We start from the raw sequence: 23,696 nt of genomic DNA on the forward strand, positions 1-23,696 counted from the left end.
ATGAGGAGGAATTTCTTCACCCAGAGAGTGGTGAACCTGTGGAATTCTCTACCACAGAAAGTTGTTGAGGCCAATTCACTAAATATATTCAAAAAGGAGTTAGATGAAGTCCTTACTACTAGGGGAATCAAGGGATATGGTGAGAAAGCAGGAATGGGATACTGAAGTTGCATGTTCAGCCATGAACTCATTGAATGGTGGTGCAGGCTTGAAGGGCCGAATAGCCTACTCCTGCACCTATTTTCTATGTTTCTATGTTTCTATGAAGTCTCTTAGCATCCTTCTCACAATTTACATTCCCACCTAGCTTTGTATAATCAGCAAACTTGGATATATTACATTTGGTCCCCTCATCCAAATCATTGATAAAGATTGTGAATAGCTGGGGCACGAGCACTGATCCTTGCGGCACCCCACTAGTGGGGTATTGAACGATAAGGGAGCCAAGTGTTATGGGAAGCGGGCAGGGGAGTGGAGTTGAGACCAAGATCAGATCAGTCATGATCTTTTGAATGGCGGAGCAGGCTCGAGGGGCCAAATGACCTACTCCTGTCCTATTTCTTATGGTCTTATATTACAGCTTGCCAACCTGAAAATTACCCGTTTATTCCTACTCTCTGTTTTCTGTCTGTTAACCAGTCCTTAATCCATGCCAGTATATTACCCCCAATCCCATGTGCCCTACTTTTGTTCAATAACCTCTTGTGTGGCACCTTATTGAATGCCTTCTGAAAATCCAAATACACCACATCCACTGGTTCCCCCCTTATCTATTCAGCTAGTTACAACCTCAAAAAACTCAAAAAATACACCCAAAATTTACAGGGAACATTGGCCACCCTGTTATACACCCCACCTGATATACAGTTCTATTGAAGTCAATGGAACTAAATATTGGGCGGGGCATGTAACGGGTGGCCGATGGGATACTGCCAGTTTGGTGCTATTACTTTCCTCCCCCACTGACTTGTTAAAAATCTGATCCATCACCTCCGCACGTAGTTTGAAAACCAGTCTTGTGACAACGTTGCATTGCAGAAACTAAATAAACACAGTTCATTGTACAATAGTCAGCAAGTTAACAATAAAACAAGATTTAGAATCTGGGGTCTGACTATTTTGTGTAGCGTGGTCGGGGGTGGGGGGTGGGTGGGTGAAGGGGAGCGTGGTGCAGGAGAGTCAGGGTTTTGGCAACTACAGCGCTCGGTCTCGCTGAAATCCATCTCTGCAGCTTGGCATCTCTGGAAATGCCAACAGTGTTGTGCACTTCATTAAACGCCTGTCATCCTACATCTGGAGTGTTGAGCTTTATTTGTGTCACCACAGAAAGGCCTTCTGCTGTCAGTATAATTATTTTTCGGAATCAGCCAACTTTAAAACTGGCGCAAATTTGTTGGAGCCTTTGACATTTAAACCACACTGGAGTTGAAAAATACTCCATATGTTCCGCAGTTACAGCCCTGCTGCTGTTTGCTTCTTGGAGTTTAACAGTACAGGAATCAAAGCTACAGCACCCGCCTATGATTAGCGAATCTAACAAGTGTTCTCTTAGAAGAAAGCAGATTTATCGATGCAACCTCCCTTCATTGCGGCCAAGCATAACTGCCAATGTTCGTGCGTTGCCAAATTTACAAGTGACATAGATGGTAAATCTATTTAAATAATTGAAGATGTGTACCCCAGCCACATGGGTTACATTCATATATTTAACATTGATTTTCATGTAAGACCTGGCTGGGCTTTTTGGAAAATATCTGTTTCCATTCAGTCTGCAGGCAAACTAGAGGGAATGTTCTTCTCAATGGATGAGCTAGAAACTTAGTATTCAACCAGCCAATATCTGGCATTTTCCTAGGATGTCCCAGAATTCCTATCTGCTATCCAAGGTTCCAGGAAAGCCTGTTCAAATGAACTGGATAATTTTTTGGAAAGGTCAAAGTTCAAACTTCAATGGAAAAGAAAATCTGATGGAGTGTAAAATGGGCTGCTCGCTCTACTGCACAAGACCAATTTCATTCCTACTGTTTCTATTCTTTCCCGACAACATGCCTTAGTCAAAACTTCAGAAAAGACCCCGCCCCGACTGCAGGGCCATGTGTGGACCACGACCACTGCCTATCAGTTCTTGAAGTCCATGCAGCTCAGTCCTATTTGAGCCTGTATATTATTTATTCACTGTTCGAACTTTGTGACCTTGAAGGTCTAGTGAATAAATCCTAATCAGAAAAACAAGATATTGTACTATCAGCAACTTGTCATTTACAGAAATGAATGGGAACATGGATTTCAACTGTACATCTGGCCTCTGAGGCTCCATGGCGTCAAGGGAAATAACACCCCTGACATACTGCACCACTGTTATTTGCCCTTTTCCACACCTGCTATTCTTCCACCCGAGTACAACCTTTACAGCCAGCAGATAGAAAATGCCTTCATCCCATCAGGCAGGGATGGATTGAACTCAGCTCCCAAAAATGAAAGGGCAGGTTGCACATTATGATTCGGGCTTCTGCCTCCAATTCATGCTCTTAACCTCTAACGGAAAGAGTCCAGTTTCCGTAGTCTCTCCTAATAACTAACGCCTCTCATCCCGAAGAACACTGCATGTACCTTTGCAGAATTCTTCACAGACTACAAGAAAATGGTCTTACACTTGCTTGTGAACAGTGTGGATTTGATGAGGAACACCTGGAATATTTTAGCCTAAAGCAGGGACTGTCATTAAACTTCAAGAAGGTCAAGACAGACCTCAGTGGTGCGACCGCAGGTGATGCATCAGAAGTCTGCAGACTTCTAGGTATGGTTACTTACTGCTCCTGTTTCATTCCCAATGATATGGTCCATTGTGAGAATTAACAATTAAAGGTAGCATCTTCAAGTGGGAGCTCAAGAATCATCATGCCCAACTTCAGCAATGGCTGTCTAATCTTTCAAGTAACCATCTATTTTGTTACTGAGAGGCCAATGGAAGACTGTGTTGATACCGGTTCTATGAGCTTAGGATCTATTCTTTATGCAGAAATATGTTCTTGGTACAACTAGATCTATCATCTAAGACAGTCATTCACTCATTTCCACAGAGCAACACTATAGCCAAATTGAACATGCCAATTATACATAACAACTCCACCTATACATCTATGGTTGACAATTTACCACTTTTACAGATCACAAGCCTTTGATCCTCATATTCTCCAAGCCATTGTCTAAACTTCTTTCCAGGATCCAGTGCTGATTGCTGAAAGCAAGGGTGGATTTAAACCTTACTGAAGGGAGATATAAGGATCCTGTTGTGGACAATCCCACAGTGATCATAGAATCATAGAAATTTACAGCACAGAAGGAGCCCATTGTGTCCGCATCGGCCAACAAACATCAATCCAGCCTAATCCCACTTTCCAGCTCTTGGTCCGTAGCCTTGTAGGTTACGGCACTTCATGTGTAAATCTAAGTACTTTTTAAATGTGGTGAGGGTTTCTGCCTCTACCACCCTTTCAGGCATTGAGTTCCAGACCCCCACCACCCTCTGGGTGAAAACATTTCCTCTCAAATCCCCTCTAAACCTCCCACCTATTACTTTAAATCTATGCCCCCTGGTTGTTGACCCCTCTGCTAAGGGAAATAGGTCCTTCCTTTCCATTCTATCTAGGCCCCTCATAATTTTATACACCTCAATAAGGCCTCTCCTTAGCCTCCTCTGTTCCAAAGAAAACAAACCCAGCCTATCCAATTTTTATTCCACTGATGCCCTTAATTTTGAAAACTGCAGTGAGACCAAAGTTAGAAGCTGATTACAATCAGGGCTATGGTTCTTGAAGGATTAGCATTTATGTTTGGCAGGAAAATTCGGATGCTTTCTGGTCTTATCCAAAAATTATAATGATTGAAAAATTGTAAATTAATAGTCTTTTGCAATACTTCCGGATTGAATGCTGATTCTGCTTTTATTGGTGACTGTGGGAAAAAATTGCATAGATTATGACCTAAGTCTTTTTACATCTGAATTCTGTCAGAAAATAAATTGAGGTCAAACTGACTCTGGGTCTGCCTGGTTCAGAGACGGTTGTGTGCAGGTTTTTTGTAATTTGGTAACCGTTTCAACAAAGATAAATTAGAGTTCACCCCGAAACGGAAATGTTTCAGAGTTAAAAATCAAGATCAATCTTTAAACATTGTGTCTTTGTTGCAGGACACAAGTAAGACCCGAGTCCAGACTGCAGGTGAGAGCAGTCAGAACATAAGAGCATAAGAAATAGGAGCAGGAGTAGGCCATTTGGCCCCTCGAGCCTGCTCCGCCATTCAATAAGATCATGGCTGGTCTGATCTTGGCCTCAACTCCATTTGCCTGCCCGCTCCCCATAATCTTTGATTCCCTTATCATTTGAAAGGAGAGTTCATATGTTAATTTTGAAATGTGTTTGTTAGATGTCTGAATGTGAACCTCAGATTCCTACACTGCCCGTGGCGTAGCAGCGGAATTTCCCAGCTGTGACACCTGCGTTCAGATGCTTCAGGCTGCCGTCACCTGAAGCGCTCGCCACAGATTGTCCACCGTGTGAATCGATGCAAAGTACACACCCTGAGACTAATTTGTGTTGTGGAACGACTTCAAAGCTCATCCCGTGAACAGACACAAACACGGAGAGATGAGTTGACAGTCCCCTAAAGATAATGGAAAATTATAGGGCACTAAGTAATTACAGTGCTGCAGAGGTTCAGCTTCTCAGCGAGATCCCAGTGCACATTCTAGTCTCAAACGTCATTCGGTATTTGCTTCTGCAAGACAGCAAGTTTTACCAGTCTTGGTTTGGTTATCTGCCTCAACTGTGGGAGGATGAGAAACCTGTCAGCCGAAGGATCCACTCAAAAACAACCAAGGTGTGACATTAACAGAACCGTGGGGGGTTAACTTGTTGGGGGGACCTGGAAGAAGGAAAGGGAAAGCTCCCAACTTTTTTAATAAAAGCAAGTGGAAAAGTCAAATTTGTCTTAGGTGTTACAAAAACCTTGGAGCTGCAGCAAGACATTTATTTTTGATCCACACAGACAATTTGCAACATGCTAAACACGGTAGCGTGGGTGGGAGCAAGTGCTCCAAAGCACCAGAACAGAATCGTGTTATTAGATCTCTGGTTCGGTAATAAAAGTTCAACGAAGTGACTTGGGGGATGGGGCGAGTTGGATGCGCGTACATTCCTTCCAGCATTTAAAAAGGTATTTGAGAGGATTTATTAAATCGAATTGACATCAATGAGAAAAAACACCTTTTCTATGTAGTGCCGCAGAATGTGCATGAGAACATGTTTTAAAAAAAATTATTATTCACTCACAGGATGTGGGCGTCGCTGGCAAGAGCAGCATTTATTGCCCATCCCTGATTGTCCTTGAGAAGTTGGTGGTGAGCCGCCTTCCTGAATACAACTGAGTGGCTTGCTGGGCCATTTCAGAGGGCAGTTAAGAGTCAACCACATTGCTGTGGGTCTGGATTCACATATAGGCCAGATTGGGTAAGGATGGCAGATTTCCTTCCCTAATGGACATCAGTGAACCAGATAGGTTTTTATGACAATCCGCTAGTTTAATAGTCACCATTACTAATACTAGCTTTTTATTCCAGATTCATTTAATTAAGTGGATTTAAATTAAATGTAGTGCCACAGAATGTGTATGAAGATTGTTGAACCTTCAAGAACGCATGTGTGGCCGAATGCCTTTCTCATGATCATTGTTTGGTTATTAATTTATTCTGTCCCTTCACTTTCTCTTTTAGGTACTTCTCCAAAACTATTGGCCGTTTGAAAGTAAGGTATGAGGCTGAATCATTTCACAGGGTTGTTATTTTGAAGATTTTTATTTTCTAAAACTTTTTTCAAGAAGGTGGGCTTCAAAGTTTCCCTTTCTCAAATGCAATTTATCATTCGCAGTATAAAACTGCACATTCAAATTATGAATGCAAGGAATCATAGAAATCAACAGCACAGAAGGAGACCATTCAGCCCATCGTGTCTGTGCCAGCCGAAAAAGAGCTCTCCAGCCAAATCCCACCTTCCAGCTCTTGGTCCGTAGTCCTGTATGTAGGTTACGCCACTTCAAGGGCAAAGAACCTTTTAAATGCAATGCCTCTACCATCCTTTCAGACAGTGAGTTCCAGACCACCATCACTCTCTGGGTGAAGAAAGTTCTCCTCAACTCCCCTCTAATCCTCTATCAATTACTTTAAATCTATGTCCCCTGGTTATTGACCTCTCTGCTAAGGGAAATAGATCCTTCTTATCCTTCTCTTAGACGGTCCCTCATATCAAGGATGACTTGCTTCCACACCAAAAAGGGATGAATTCACAGGTGTTTGAATGAAGGATCTGATATTTCAGGTCCCGAACTACATGTTGAAGGGTGGAAGATGCCTGTGCATGGACTTTTTTAACATGTGGTGATCGTTGCACACCAGACAGAGCTAGGTCTTGGTCCAGCGGCAAGACGACGGCACAGACCTAGTGCACACACATATCGCAGTGTGGGCTGGTCCATGCTGCCCCTGGGCCCTCGCCTCTTCTGGGCCTGAACTCACACCTCTCCTGAGCCCCGATCACAACACTCTGCAATCTCTCGCCGCTCCTTCGCCCCAACCTCGTCACTCCTGCCCACGCTCCAATCAGTGACCTGGATTTAGGTGACATCCAATCCAGTCGCCTTCCTCCAAGTCATCACCCTCCTGAACCGGCTCGCGCTGCACCTTGCAGTGGTATGCCGCCACGCTGTTCATGGCTGCCGTGCACCACTCCTTTTAGGGCCCTGACCTGCCGCTGATGTTCCCGTGCTATCTATCCTTCCTATCCACTCTATCTAGGGCCCTCATGATTTTATACCATCATCATAGGCAGTCCCTTGGAATAGAGGAACTCTTGCTTCCACTCTTAAGATGAGTCCTTAGCTGGCTGAACGGTCAAATAAAAGAACCATAATCCCCTGTCACAGGTGGGACAGATAGTGGTTGAGGGAAGGGGGGTGGGACTGATTTGCCGCATGCTCTTTCCGCTGCCTGCGCTTGATTTCTGCATGCTTTCGACGATGAGACTCGAGGTGCTCAGGGCCCTCCCGGATGCAATTCCTCCACTTAGGGCGGTCTTTGGCCAGGGACTTCCAGATGTCAGTGGGGATGTTGCACTTTTTCAGGGAGGCTTTGAGGGTGTCCTTGTAACGTTTCCTCTGCCCACCTTTGGCTCATTTGCCATGAAGGAGTTCCGAGTAGAGCATTTGCTTTGGGAGTCTCGTGTCTGGTATGCGAACGATGTGGCCTGCCCAGTGGAGCTGATCAAGTGTGGTCAATGTTTCAATGCTGGGGATGTTGGCCTGTTCAAGAACGCTAATGTTGGTGCATCTGTCCTCCCAGGGGATTTATAGGATCTTGCGGAGGCATTGTTGGTGGTATTTCTCCAGTGACTTGAGGTGTCTACTGTTATGTATGTATGTAGACCTTACCCAAATGTAAGACTTGCCACCAGGGGCACACCTGTGGGAGACCTAAGGGTCACCTGTGAACTCTGGGCAAGCAGGTATAAAAGGTGACTCACCATGCTGCTTCCTCACTCTAGAGTCTGAAATAAAGAGACCAAGGTCACAACAGTTTGAGCTTGCGATATAGTTCAGTGGATTTATTCTGAACATAACAAATTGGCGACGAGTAACGGATCACGAACTTTCACGCGGTAATGGCTGCTGTTGGTATTCTTGAGCGATTTGTTGAGGGTAATGATTGGGAAGCCTTCATTGAGCGCCTCGACCAGTACTTTGTAGCCAACGAATTGGACAAGGCTGAGACGGCAGGGCGATTTTCTTCACCGTGTGTGGGTCATCGGTATATGGCCTCCTAAAAGATTTGCTGGCACCGGTCAAAATAACGGACAATTCTTACACAGAACTGTGTACGCTGGCTAAGGAACATCTCAAGCCAAAGGAGAACATCCTGATGGCCAGGTACTGTTTTTACACGCACCGTCGCTCCGGGGGCCAGAACATGGCGACCTAAGACGCCTTGCGGGGCAGTGCAACTTTGCAGGATCCTTGGGGGAAATGTTGCGGAACTTTTTCGTGCTTGGAGTTGGCCACGAGGTCATCCTTCACAAACTGCTGTCTGCCGAATCCCTAGATCTGAGCAAGGCCATCACGATAGCCCAAGCTTTCATATCCACGAGCGATAACACGAAACAGATGTCTTCACAGAATCAAAGTTCACCGGCGACCACCGTACACAAAATAATGTTCGCAGCAGGCGGAACAGCACAGGGCAGGGCCCACCCAATTGCAGAGGCCAGACCTAGGCCTAGAGTGACTCAAAGTCAGCCGTGGGGCGTGAATGCGTATCAGTTAGCACCATGTTGGCGCTGCGGGGGTAGCCATAGAGCTCATCAATGTCGATTCAAGCCCTATGTGTGCAAGAGCTGTGGAACAATGGGGCACCTTCAGCGAATGTGCAAACGATCTCTGACTCACCACGTTGCAGAGTCAGGAGCGGATGACCGATCCAGCGAGGATCATGATGAACGAGCAGGAGAGGCAACTGAACCTGAGGATGAAGAGGAAGTATATGGGATACACACCTTCACCACCAAAAGCCCTCCGATAATGTTAAAAGTTGAACTTAACGGCACTCCAGTCTCCATGGAACTAGACACGGGGGCGAGTCAATCAGTTATGAGCCAGAAGGCTTTCGAAAGGCTGTGGAGCGACGAATTCAAGCGACCCGAGCTGATCCCGATTCAGGCAAAGCTGCGTACCTACACCAAGGAACTGATACCAGTTATTGGTAGTGCGGACATAAGAGTATTCCATGAGGGAGCAGTGCACGATTTACCACTGCGGATTGTTTCAGGTGATGGGCCAATGCTGCTTGGCAGGAGGTGGATAGGGAAGATTCGATGGAACTGGGAACCTCTGCATACCCTCTCCGGCAAACGTGGCCTCCCTTTCCCAAAGGCCGAGCAAACCCCCACTTCCAGCTGAACCAGGCATCGAAGTGCAGATCCACCTGCAGATCCCCAAGGCACAGGCTGCTCATCACAACCACAAGGAGGTAAAGTTCAACCGAGCAGAGGTACAGGCGCGGTACCCACCACCCGAAGCCGACAATCCCTTTGCGACGATGGAAGAGGCTCTAGGCCGACCATGTGGAGTGGGACTCCAGCCGAAACGATCAGAATGCGTCTTCCCGACGCCAGAGGCAAAATACCTGGAGAGGAAGATCACGGCAGTCGGCATCACGGATGCGAACGAGGGGACGTCCAGACCACAGAAGATCGCCGCAACGGAACAGAGGAATGTGTCGCCCAGCAAGGTTTGGGGCAAAGGTAAAGGGGCGGCCGCGATGAAGGTCAGGAACCTACCACGCTCAAATAAATTGTGTGCACCATGTATCCCGTGCGAGCGGTCTTTTGCGGCCAATGATGTACCATTGTATTGGGTTGGGGTACCTTACAACAAGCCAAAGTAGCGGGCGAACCCCAACCAGTGGTATATGTATCTAACAAAGCATTCATAGCAAGTGAGATGTTACCGCACGGGGTCGGGAAGGTTGTGCAGCAAGCAAAAGTAGTGGGCGAGCCCCAAACAATTGAACATGTATCAAATAAGTTAAACAAAGCAGCAGCCTGTGTTCACGGGACTAAAGTGTCCCAATATGTGCTCGAGCCAGACAAGCTGCTCATCCCACAAGCTTGGGAGAGCAGAGGCACCATTATCGATGCGTTGTTTCGAGAATGTCCAACACTGACTGTGCACTATAACATGATCCGCCACGGGCCAGGCACAGAGAGCGGCACCCATGCTCTCAGTTGGCCACCATTGCCCACCTCCGGTGTGGAAACGGAGCAGCCTGCAGACTCATTCGCGGTCGTGGAAGTTCTAGAAAGCGAGGCGTCAACCGTAACTTCCCCCCAGCTTAGGACCTGGACCAGCCAGGATCCCATGTTACCACCTGCCAAAGGTAAACTGTAGATGGGATGTGGCAACCTATCCGCCAAAAAGACGATAGACCCACCCCAACGTTGCAAAGCAAGGCAGGGCGGCTACATGCAGTCGGTGGTCCGGGGCCCCCATACTATGCCCCATGTCCATCGGGACCACTAGGCCTCCCGCCACTACCGAAAGTCTCAAGGCCATTGCGGCCATCCTGGGCTTGCCAGACCTCAGGGTCAGCGCCCAAATCACTAAACCTAGCACCACATGTGCCACGGTAGACTCCCTACAGACCCGGCTATCCTGGGTGTTACACAATCACCGAACAGAATCACTCAGAACTGAGCCTTCCGCATGCCATCAGCAGAGAATGCATCATAAGTGCACGGCCCCTCCACGCAACATCAGAATAAGTGATGTAGACCATGCTCAGGGCCCAGTCGGGCCACTAGCATCGCATTAGCCAAGGGTGGGGGCAGGGACGGGGAATGGAGTGTATGTGATGAAAACAGAGTGTTTGATTGTGAAACCATGTACCGGGCTAATGAGTAAAGCAGTGGGACGAGACCAAACTGTGAACGACAGATAATCAGGAACCACACTCAAAGGACCTGGCCCCCAGCGACCCACTAACACGATCAATTTCGCCATCAACCACAAGTATGAACCCACCATGTCAGGACTTCAACCTAGGCGATCGACCCGGGGACGTTGGGCGCCAGATCGCCTCAACTTGCAAATAACTTGCACAATAAAACTTTGGGAGGGGAGAGATGTTATGCATGTATTTATGTAGACCTTACCCAAATGTAAGACCCACCAGGGGCACACCTGTGGGAGACCTAAGGGTCACCTGTGCACCCTGGGGCAAGCAGGTATAAAAGGTGACTCACCATGCTGCTTCCTTATTCCAGAGTCTGAAATAAAGAGACCAAGCTCACAACAGTTTGAGCTTGCGATATAGTCCTGTGAATTTATTCTGAACATAACATCTACTGTACATGGTCCATGTCTCTGAGCCATACAGGAGGGCGGGTATTACTACAACCCTGTAAACCATGAGCTTAGTGGCAGTTTTGAGGGCCTGGTCTTCAAACACTCTTTTCTTCAGGTGGCCAAAGGCTGCACTGGCGCACTGGAGGCAGTATTGAATCTCGTCGTCAATTAAGTCTCCCCTCAGCCTCCTCTGTTCCAAAGAAAACAATCCCAGCCTATCCAATCTTTCCTCACAGCTAAAATTCCCCAGTTCTGGCAATATCCTCAAAAATCTCCTCTGAACCCTCTCTAAGTGCAATCATATATTTCCTGTAATGTAGTGACCAGAACTGCATGCAGTACTCTAGCTGTGGTCTAACTAGTGTTTTATACAGTTCAAGCATAGCCTCCCTGCTCTTGTATTCTATGCCTGGGCCAATAAAGGAAAGTATCCCATGTGCCTTCTTAACCACCTTATCTACCTGTCCTGCTACCTTCAGGGATCTATGGACATGGACTCCAAGGTCCCTTTGTTCCTCTGCACTTCTCTGTGTGCTCCCATTTATTATGTATTTCCTTGCCTTATTAACCCTACCCAAATCCATTACCTCACACATCAATTTAGAATCACAATAGAATCTTGTTCTATGCACTAACTCAGGACAGCATTTAAAGCAGTCTGATGAAATGAGGAGCAATCCTGGAATTTGGCAGCAATTTATCTACATCAGGGCGTATCCAAGAATGTGCCCATGTGACAACTCCACTCTTTTGCTGGATTCCGGCAGTGTGACTTTACATACATCTGTGTTGACACTTGAAGACTATTAACAATGTTCTCCCTCACTGACAACATTGATTGCTAAATATGTTTTCTTCAGACGACTCCTGGTCTGTCTCCATGAATTAACCCAAAGAGGCTGCGTTCTCTCTGTCACCTATTACAGCCGCAGTTTAGAACTCTTCAGAAAATGAGTCGACCTCCTCGAAGCATTCCGTAATGTTTGCTATTGTTCTTTTTCATCTTTTTAAAAGCCGCAGTTTGACTTTAACCCATTCACTGCCATATATTTAGGCTTGAACAAAATGTCTCCTAAACAGCATTAACTCAAATGAGCCTGAGGGTAGTTACGTTGGGCAATAAGACCATAGAAATTCTGTCTTAAATGCACCAAATTCCTCTGTCATTTATTGTGACCAAGATGTTAATCTGTTTGAAATAAATGCGGCAATAACGTTGCTACATGGCAGAAAAAAGCAACCTGATACAAAAAACTATTGTCAACGCATAATTTCCAGGCTAAATAGTTGAGATTGTTCAGAAGACATTTTATTCATAGCTCTGATGAAGAGTTTCACCAAAATTTTAACTGCTCTTTCTCTTTGAGAGATCTGGTGCTAATCACTCTGCTGTACATTTCCAGCATTTTCTCTTTATATTTTAGATTTACAGTCTTTGCGCTTTTCTTTTGAGCCCAACATGAATTTGTACAGTCGGTTGCACCATGTGTGTTTTTATTATATTTTACTTCTGGGTCACATACTATGAATAAATTGGTGAATATGTGCAGTTAAGAGCACAAAGGAGACTGGGTGTTAATTCCATCCCCACCCACTCCCATCACACAGACTCTGCTTCACAACCCGATCTGACTGTTTTAATTACCTTTGCTGCTCCAAACACATATTTCTCTACTCCCTGACTGATCAGGAACTGATTAAATTCTCCGTTGAATGTTTCAATGGAGAAATGATTGACTGCTTTACTTCATGACTCTAAAAATGAATGAATTGTTCTTTAAGTTATTATTTGGGAGTCTCTTGAACTATGCTTCATTGTTGGAGGCACCGTCTTTCAGATGAAATGTTATTGGTGAGGCCACACCTGGAGTACTGCGTACAGTTTTAGTCTTCATATTTAAGGAAGGATATACTTGCATTGGAAGCAGTTCCGAGAAGGTTCACGAGGTTGATTCCTGAGATGAAGGGTTTGACTTATGAAGATAGATTGAGCAGGTTGGATCTATACTCATTGGAGTTTAGAAGAATGAGAGGTGATCTTATTGAAACGTATAAGATAATGAGGGGGCTCAACAAGATAGATGCAAAGAGGATGTTTCCCCTCGTGAGGGAATCTAGAACTAGGGGGCAAAGTTTTAGAATAAGGGGTCGCTCATTTAAAACTGAGATGAGGAGGTACCCTCTCAGGGGGTTGTAAATCTGTGGAATTCTCTAACCTAGAGAGCTGTGGAGGCTGGGTCATTGTATATATTTAAGGCGCAAATAGACAGATCTTTGAGCGATAAGGGAATAAAGGATTATGGGGAGTGGGCAGGGATGTGGAGCTGAGCCCATGATCAGATCAGCCATGATCTTATTGAATGGTGGTGTAGGCTCGAGGGGCCAAATGGCCTAACGTGCTCCTATTTCTTATCTTCTTATATGTTCTTAAAACTGAGCCTTTGTCTGTCTGTTCAGGTGGACGTAGAAGATCCATTGGTGTTATTCAAAGAAATGCAGGGAGTTCGCCTGGTGTCCTGCTAATGTTTATCCCTCAACCCCATCACCAAAGCAGATTAACTGGTCATCGATCTCATGTGCTGCTTGTGGGATCTTTCTGTGCACAACGAGGCAGCTTCATTTGCCTACAAAACACTACATTTCAAAAATAATCCATTGACTGTGTCGCACCTTGGAATGTCCTGCGGATGTGAAAGGTGCTATATAAATAATGAAAGTTCTTTCTTTTTGATCAAGTTGTTCGATGCATAATTTGCACAAATTACCTTTTTACTTTCACTTTATTGTTCATTGTCATTATTTTAAAAAGTTAGACTGTGTATTACCCTTCTTTCAGATTTAATAGGAATTTGATGAAAATATTAAAGTCTATTTATAATTTTGAAACAAACATAACATCATTGAGAAAGGTCAGCACAACCAGAGTTCAGTGCTGCATTCAGAGTTTCTGCCACTAGGAGGGCTCTAAGTAAATATTGTTGCTTATTTCTGTCATCTGCAACCATGCTGTTTGCCTTAACTTCCTTCAAACACAGTGGGCGGGACCTTCCATTGAATGCTAATTCTTCAGTCCAACTTTCATCAGTCGGTATTCTGGTGGTAACAGAAATCATCAAGTAGAATCATTTCCCCACTGGTATCCATACTGGTGCTGATAGATTACTGCCTTTGGAGACGGAATAGGCTACTGGGGAAGGGGGGAAGTGGTACAGCAGAATTACTGACTGAAAACTCCCATTTTTTCTTTCCAGGACCTGAGTGTACCTTAAACACCAAGGTGCAGAATTGATTGTTACAAAAATGGACTGTTTCATCAAGCAGGAAAGGGATACTGAGGTGAATGATCAGCCATGATCTTATTGAATGGTGGTGCAGGCTCGAAGGGCCGAATGGCCTACTCCTGTATCTATTTTCTATGTTTCTACGTTTCTATGTTTCAAAATCCCCAAATAAAACATACTGAAAATGATGTGTATTTGCAGGTTTGAGAGACTCAAGTTGGTGGATGACTATCAGCTTTACTGGGATCCATCTCATGAGGCTCAAACCTCCTTTGCTCAGTCACGGAGCCAGGGATATGGCCATCAAACTGCTCAGATGGCAGCACCCGGCTTGTAAAAACATGCATGTCGGAGCAGAAACATATTGGAGGCCAGTTACTTTTCACACTTTGTGATTTTCACTTCATATCAATGCAAATTGTATGATTAAAAATCATCTGAATTGAATTTAAGTGATTCTATATTCTTTTAAAGTTCATCTTTAACCTTTTCAACATTAGCAGAGAGCAGACAGTCCCACTGAATCTTCCTTCCTATTTTCCTGACCAGGTAACGATGTACAGCTAGCAGTATAACTTGGTTCTGCCAGCTCCACATTTTTCTAAGCAGCTATCTGCGATACAAATGCCCTCTCACACAAAAGCAGCAGCATATTTTCTAAAAGGAATACATTAGTAATCAGTGAGTAAAACTAATCAGGACTATTTAAACAGCAAATACTTCCTTATGGCCAGAGCAGCTTTAATTGGTTTCTCAATTGGATTGGGGCATGAGGTGTGATTCATAATTATTTTGTTAATTTTCAGGCTCAGAGCAGACTTCCATTGACTCAGCATGCTACCAATACTTCAGCCCAGCTTGTTGCTTGGCTCACAGAGCATGGATCAAAAACACCTGATTTGGATCTACATGGAGTCCTTCAGTTACTTATTCTTGAATATCAAGAACATTTCGATAAGGGCGAGCATATACAAGTCTGTAATAGGGTTAATTCCACCTTACACAATGGCAGCAAACAGGAAACAATATGAATTGTTCCTGAAATTGTATTTTTGCTTTGCTAGACCTAATTTTTAAAGCACTTGCTCAAAGACACAGGTTTGACTTTGATATAATATAGAATGTGCATGTACCTTAAGGCAACTCTTGATCGATTGCTACTTAAGCCGAATGGACACCAGTGGAATGTTATGATGCACCCTATTACACAGCACCTGGGGCTGCACTTTCCCATGGGGAGGAGGCACTGAGGCCTTACTACTAGTGGTGACAGTTACTTTGCAGTAATGATCTGATTTGAATATTTAAATAATCTACTGGTGGTATTCTGGTGTTTTAATACTGGGTAAAAAGGAATACCATCAGAGGAATGGGATGCGGGGGGGGGGGGAGGAAGTTCTGCCCAGAATTGAAGTGCAGATTGTACAGAAAAGCACGCAACAGGACCAACATTCCCTCCAAGCTGCACAGCTGAGCAGCTCTCTGCAGGTCCCACACAGCCTGGAACTGTTCTTTTCAATGTTAAAGTTACTGTCAATGGGCCACGAACCCAAAACAACATTTACAGGAACATGAAACATTACTTCTTCCTATGGAATGTCTCCCGCTGTGCCTGATATACAGCCCAATGATCTTGCTTGGAAATAATGATTTGATGAAATGACATGCCCTATTTGCTGTCATCGTCATTGTTCTTTAAATTGTGGAAGATCGGGTACAGGTTTGGTAAGTGTGCCTCCTGGTTACTCCATACTGACCACACCAACAATAAAGAATTTCTGCTAGTATGGCTGTCAAAGGGATTATGTTTAATCCAGGTCATCATTTCTAAAAAAGAGTTGGATGTTGATAGTTCCATGAGCCGCTGCAAAATCATATTTTCCTTTGTTTAAAAAAACCGAAGTGAACATTTTAATTTTAGCACTGTTTAAATTATTTTCTTTTATTAACAAGGCAGAGTGCCCCATGAGTTTACAACCCAAACATGGGTTCAGTTTAAACTGTTGCTTTTGCAGGGTTTGGGGTGGGGGTTTGAAAGGTTACAAAATCTTACAAAGTCCTGACAGCCGTGCTTTCATTACATGAAAGAAATATGTAATAGAATTGTTCTGTATAGCAGCACAATTTATTCAACAATTTAGGAAACACTCTAGACAAACAAATTAAGAGATTTATAACCTCGTACCTCACACGCCACCGTTTCAAAATATGGTTCAGGAACACATTCACAAATATTCCTCTGTGCATTACTTCCACAAGAAAATACAATGACCTATACACAGATACTGCCAGTCTGTCCTTATCCTGTGCCTGAAACCTCAAGTTAAAAAAAAAATCTAAAAGCAAAGTCTTCATCTCCTATCACTCACAGCAGAAAACCAGGTCAGCAGATAAATAGCTTGCACGGGTCTATTTAAAGTTCCCATTTAATTACACATAAATAAATATATACATATGGAACACTATTTGCTTGCTCTGCTGAGGCTGATCTCCAAACTTGTGCTTTATTAATGTCTTGCCAGGTTAATGTTCCCGAATTCCGGATCAATTGTCCCAAGATAATTCAATGTGCATGTCATTGACTGAGACAAGCCCGGGCTCAGACCTTACTTGGTCCCAACAAAACCAGGTTAACTCTTTCCTCCTGCTTCTTCCTCGCCTCAATTAGAAAGTTGACACTGCGCAGCCACCTCAACACAATCCTCCTGATGATTATTTTTTTGTCCTTTTTTTTTTAATTGCACGTTGAATGACTGTTTAATCTCTTTAATAATTGGAACAGTTTGCTCCATGCCATCTGTCCCCGGTTATTTCCGATGTTTGGCCTCTTTGTCTGTGCTTTTAGTCCCGGATTCCCCCGAGGGATGGCTGTTGGATGAGCTCAGGAAGATCTTATCCAGCCCCTTTATAGCCTCCGCCAGGTAATTCTGGAAGGCGGTTAATGCAGCGATGATGGCGGGACTCCCGAAGCCATGTGTAATCAGGCTGAAGTGAGTCAGGCAGCTCTGGATTCCCCCTTCCAGGATTGCTGAGGGGCGGCTGTTTCCTAATGGAGAGCGGTCCTGAGCCAATAAATCGGTGAATTCTTTACAGATCTGCCTGAAAAAGAAGGAAACGGGAACATTAAATATTGGCTGCTAAGAAATATGTGGGTTGAAATCATACTGTGCATTAGGAAGGAGAGCTTTAAAGCATTTTTATTAAACTCCATTGCAATTTTAAATGAGACATTCATTTGTTCAAATAGCAGAGAAAACAATTTCATATAATCACAATCACCGCTACGGTCACTATTTTGGATTTTAGTCCTGTTGGATATTGTAGGCCTCTGTGACTTTATTGCCTCCTCTTTTGCTTTTATGGAAAGAATTTCACCTTTAAAATTGTTTCAAAGAATTGTGAACGACTTTGGTGTCCATTTTTTAAAAATGGTGAAAGATGGCACTGAAGGAGAAATGTCTCGTGGGATTTAGACAGATAATCTGAGGGAACTGAGTTACCGGCAGGGGGTAAATCCAGAGTCCATCAAAAAAACATCAGCTCTAAGAGTGGATTCTTTCTCCTCCTACTGAAGGACCCAGTAGGACCAATTTTCCTCTTCTTAAAGCCCCATGTGCACCAGTTCGCAGGATGTTAGGCAGGGAAAATCGACCTGAAGGCCAGGTCTCCGGTCTATTTAGGCCTTGCATCCATTTCCTGGAGAATTCCTGTCGTTGGTGTAATGCATTTGCTTCATGGGTTCTTTGCTTAAATATTCATAGCAATACATTGCTATTAAGAACTAGTTGACTTAGTAACAAAAGTTTAACAATCACATTACATCTTACCAGTTCATCCACTAGGCTCACAACCGAATGCCTCATCGTGGATCCCCTAAATCCAACTGACTGGGGTTTTATTTTAGTCTTGTGAACATCACGTGACTGGCTAAGCCACTCACAATTCAACAGCTCTACAACTATTTTAAAGTAACATTCAATCAAGTGCCCCCTTTTAGTAAGGGCACTAGAACCCACAAATTTTCAAATAAAACTTTAAAAGAAACTTAAATCAAGTTAAAATATGCTTCCGGGGGTAATGATGCACTCCAGTCTCTCCGGTGCCCACCTCTCGCGGAAGGCCGCGAGCGTACCAGTGGACACCGCGTGCTCCATCTCCAGGGACACCCTAGCTCGGTTGTAACTGCGGAAGAGAGGCAGGCAGTCAGGCTGAACGACATCCTCGATCGCCTCAACAGCTCTACAAACCTGGAAGATCTTGACTGAAACAGGTGGAAGTATTGAAATTGCCTGTAAATGTTGAAGAAGTGATGTCATAATAAGAACATAAGAACATGAGAAATAGGAACAGGAGTAGGCCATACTGCCCCTCGAGCCTGCTCCGCCATTCAATAAGATCATGGCTGATCTGATCATGGGCTCAGCTCCACTTCCCTACCCGCTCCCCATAACTCTTTATTCCTTTATTGCTCAAAAATCTGTCTATCTGCGCCTTAAATATATTCAATGACCCAGCCTCCACAGCTTTCTGAGGCAGCGAATTCCACAGATTTGCAACCCTCTGAGAGAAGAAATTCCTCCTCATCTCAGTTTTAAATGGGCGGCCCCTTACTCTAAGATCATGCCCTCTAGTTCTAGTCTCCCCCATCAGTGGAAACATCCTCTCTGCATCCACCTTGTCAAGCACCCTCATAATCTTATACATTTCGATAAGATCACCTCTCATTCTTCTGAATTCCAATGAGTAGAGGCCCAAACTACTCAGCCTTTCCTCATAAGTCAACCCCCTCATCCCCGGAATCAACCTAGTGAATCTTCTCTGAACTGTCTCCAAAGCAAGTATATCCTTTCATAAATATGGAAAACAAAACTGCACGCAGTATTCCAAGTGTGGCCTCACCAATACCCTGTATAGCTGTAGCAAGACTTCCCTGCTTTTATACTCCATCCCCTTTGCAATAAAGGCCAAGATACCATTGGCCTTCCTGATCACTTGCTGTACCTGCATACTATCCTTTTGTGTTTCATGCACAAGTACCCCCAGGTCCCGCTGTACTGCAGCACTTTGCAATCTTTCTCCATTTAAATAATAACTTGCTCCTGTGTCATTGTGCGGGAATTCTAATTGAGGGGACACCTGCTCCGAAGACCTCCGAAGACGCATTAGAGTTACATGATGTAAAAGGGCAGCCAGCAACCTCCTGGGTTTCTGTGGTGCATTAGGGCTGCACTGAGAGATAAGAGACTATTTGGATGCTGTTCCTCACAGCTGTCGGCTGATCAAAAACGAATGCTGGAAATTGACACTGCGGTGTGCCTTTAAGGCCTGGAGTCGGGCAGAGCTTGTCACCCCAGTTTGAAGCAGGAGCCCCAATCTCCCACTCACCCAGGGCAGTTAAATGAGCTGAACCCAGAAATACAGCCAGGCTCAGTTAAGGCTGAGTCAGAAACTTGTGAAAAACACATCTGCTGACTTACAGCAGGATGATGGAAATCAACCCCAGTACCTCCTTAGTAACAGGCCAAAGTGATGTCATTGGCATTCAATTTTAAAACTATCCATAATTCAAAAAATAGAAAAAATAGACCTCTTGTAGAAAAGTATGTTTGCAGATTTATCCCCATTTACAGTTACTGCAGTGGATGTCAGGTACAGCACAGTAGCCCCAGTAGCAAATATTTCCATTCACATTAATTGCACTGGAGCTAATGTACAACAACAACAACTTGTATTTATAGTGTACCTTTAATGTAGTAAAATGTCCCAATGCGCTTCACAGGAGCATTATAAAACAAAATTTGACACCGAGCCACATAAAGAGAAATTAAGGCAGATGCCCAATATCTTGGTCAAAGAGGTAGGTTTTAAGGAGTGTCTTAAAGGAGGAGAGCGAGGTAAAGAGGCAGAGAGGTTTAGGGAGGGAATTCTGGAGCTTAGGGCCTCGGCAGCTGAAGGCATGACCACCAAAGGTGGAGGGATTAAAATCGGGGATGCTCAAGAATTAGTGTGTATGACTTTCCTTCTAGATAGATGGCTCAATGAATAGGTCTGTACCTGTTTACAATCAAAGAATTCAAACACATTGTATGTTTGGAGTTATGGGGGTGAAATTACTCTGCGCCCCGATCGAAGGCAGTAACATTCCGGGCTGGGATTTTCATCGCCCGGCCCGGAACTCCCGCCTCCAATGCGGAATTGGGCCGACCACCTCTCAAAGGAGTTCCGCTTCCTTTGGGGGCGACTCCTGGGGTGGTAGCACAGCGCTGAGTACAGCGCTACGTGGATACGCCACAACGCCCTTCCCCTTCCATTACTCTCTGCACAGCCCTTTGTTGCCCGCCACTGCGCCACCAGAGCACCCAAGATGGAGTGCCGGGCTGCACGATGGTGGCCCACGCTTAGGCCGCCATGGTCGGGCCGACCCAAGAGTCGGCCGACAAAAAAAGATGGCGGCACGGGGCGCTGGAGGCCTCCCCTTTAAAGAGCACCCCGAGAGCGAATGTGCACCAGCTTTGCAGTCTGCGAAGCCGACATTAACATCCGCCCACACCAAGGCAGCGCCTCTCAGACCTCTGGGGCAATTTCTCGGGAGGCGAGAGTGCCCCCTCCCCCAGGCGAAAACTGCCTTGGACCCCCAGAGGCACTAACAGATGATAAAAAGGGGCAATTTCACCCTCAGAAAGTTTTTCATTTCAAGGAGGGAGTTCACAATTCAACATGCAACCCTCCATGACAAACTATCAGCAATTATGTTGTGTTACAACACAAAGGCACAAGAACACAAGAAATAGGAGCAGGAGTAGGCCATTTGAGCCCTGAAGCCTGCTCCGCCATTTAATAAGATCATGGCTGATCTGATCATGGACTCAGCTCCATTTCCCCGCCCGCTCCAAATAACCCTTTATTCCCTTATCGCTCAAAAATCTGTCTATTACCGACTTAAATATATTCAATGACCCAGCCTCCACAGCTCTCTGGGGCAGAGAATGCCACAGATTTACAACCCTCTGAGAGAAGAAATTCCCCCTCATCTCAGTTTTAAATGGGCGGCCCCTTATTCTGAGACTATGCCCCCTAGTTTTAGTTTCCCCTATGAGTGGAAATATCCTCTCTACGTCCAACTTGTTGAGCCCTCTCATTATCATATATGTTTCAATAAGATCACCTCTCATTCTTCTGAACTCCAATGAGTATAGACCCAACCTACTCAACCTATCTTCATAAGTCAACCCCCTCATCTCCTCAGTCCAATTGAACTGTCTGTGTGTCACTTTACACCCCATACCAACTGGATACTAAAAGCTGGAGATGGGTCGAGATCACGCACCAAGTGAATAACATGAGCTTCTCCTCATTAAGGGGACAGATCATGGTGGGGGGTGGGGATGGGGGCTGCTCTTGTATAACCACCCAGCAGCTAGCTGAGCTCGGCCATGGGCTTGGGAACAGCTGCCAGTTCGACCCCTCAGCCAGGAGGTACTATGTGTGTGATGGAAAAATTATAAAAGATTGCGGGGAAAAAGAATAATTTAGAACAGCGAAAAGAAAAGGTCAGAAAAAAAGTATAGGTAATATAAAGCTGGATTTGGACAGATCTAATGCAGCTGAGTGTCAAGCACAGGGACCACGTGTACAACCTGTTTGTAAAATAAGATTTACTCTGCTCGTAATACCCATAGGATATGAAAACAAAATGTGAAATAATTATAGTGTTATAATGGATACAAATGTCTGGCAGTCAGTTACCAGGCAGTAATTCAATTAAAGAGTTCTGATGTCACCATAAACCACGAGAGCAAAGTGGCTTACGAACCTCAGCAGAACCACAAGATTGAACTTCTGTGTTAAATTTACTACCAGACATTTGTTATCCTTTATAGTATAGAGTCTATAATTATTTCACATTAGACTTTTTAAAATTCTGTGGTGGGCTCACGAAACACAGTAAAAGGTGGTGTAACGTAGATGTGAAAGTGATGAAGATGGGAAGGATTCAGCACCCGAAGGTATCTGGTGATATGTGACACTGTACAGTTCAGTTCAACTTCACAATACCAAGTACTATGCAGCGGCAGATTGTAGGAAACACATAACACACTAAAATACATACTACAATATATTAAATCATGATTTACAATGCATTGTATCATTTGCTCCTCGATCTCACATGTTGTTGCTCTTGGGTAATCTGGGATCTAGTGCAATATTGTGATGTTCAGCTGCTAAAATGAAACTGTCCTCAACCTCGTCTGTCTCTTTAAGGCCACTGCTCAGATACCCACTGGAGGGAATGGATCTATATGCACATCCTGACATCATTTTGGAGGCTAAATACTGGGGAAAGTTCTCTGGATTGACAGCTACTTAAATTCCTGGCTCCTGCTCTGGGGGAGTGTACAGATTATCAAACTTTGAGAAATTAGCAGGAAATAAATCATTTTCTTTTTTCATAATTTGGACACTTTGAATTGTGACAGAAATGTACTGGACTTTTATATATCTTAGCAGATCTCCCATAGAAGTTGGTTGATACTCTGTTTCAAAAGGGCAGAAGTGCTAAAACAAGTAATGTATAATTGCTATTTTGCTAGTAAAATGGACTTTAAGGTCTCAAAGGCGGGTAATGATGGCGAAACTGCCAGCGTTCACCATCATTACCCCTCTGAAACTGACCGCAACTTCAGGATTTAGCACATGCACAGATAAACGTGAAAATCCTGAAGTTGCAGTCAGTCAATCTATGTTCCGCTACAGGCTGCGCTGTGAAATCCACCCCCAACATCACCAATCAGTGAAATCAGTGGAACTGACGAAAACATAAGCTTTTCCGTGCTGATATCATTGTCAAACACCCCATTATATGTTAAACCTTGTTAGAATTGGTGTAACTGGGGTTTTAACAGTGTTATGACAGCTAAAATACTGTTCTGGTCCTGAAAAATTAATTTTATATTTGTGGAATGTCAAATTTCTCCATTATGATAGAAAATTACTAGATTTTAAAAAAATGTATTTAAAGTTTGTTCATGATATTTCAGTTTCTCCCTTGCCCCATGTGTATCTGTATGTCCCAATCTTTATTTCACTCTCCAACATTTTTTTTAATGTGAAGGTAATTGTTGCTTTTTATTTCCTGGTTTGCCATCTGTGAGAATCCTTCAGTGTGATTGGCTGCTTAGACAGCTTGATCCATCATTATGCTCTATGCTAGGAATCCACTTTTGACAGCGCTACAATCAATTTCATGTCGAGGAAGCTAAAGTTCTCACCACAGAGATAGCGAGATCAGTGCTGATCACTGTCACAACACCGCTGACCACAAATTATGGGCCAAAGTCGAATTGTTAAGCAAACAAAGCCTCAGGTCATTCAGATATTCATTATTATTTGGTCTGGGAATTTAGCACATCAGGATACAAAGTTGGAACATATTTGCTGCTTGGTCTGCATCCCAGAGTGCTTAAGGAA

At 44.3% G+C, this 23,696-nt stretch overlaps 1 protein-coding gene across 4 annotated transcripts in view; it reads right to left on the reverse strand.

Annotated features, from left to right (window-relative positions):
• Window positions 1–17,035: 17,035 nt before the first annotated feature.
• The window catches only part of LOC139279352 (transcription factor AP-2-beta-like), an 86,027-nt gene continuing 79,366 nt past the window's right edge, over window positions 17,036–23,696 (reverse strand). For all 4 annotated transcript variants that reach the window (XM_070898473.1, XM_070898471.1, XM_070898472.1 and 1 more), the window contains one exon: window positions 17,036–17,327. In XM_070898473.1, the coding sequence (XP_070754574.1) occupies window positions 17,036–17,327 (292 nt within the window). The remainder of the gene's footprint in view (window positions 17,328–23,696) is intronic.

Source organism: Pristiophorus japonicus, chromosome 14, assembly GCF_044704955.1.
Source record: "Pristiophorus japonicus isolate sPriJap1 chromosome 14, sPriJap1.hap1, whole genome shotgun sequence".
In the NCBI taxonomy this organism is placed as follows: domain Eukaryota; kingdom Metazoa; phylum Chordata; class Chondrichthyes; family Pristiophoridae; genus Pristiophorus; species Pristiophorus japonicus.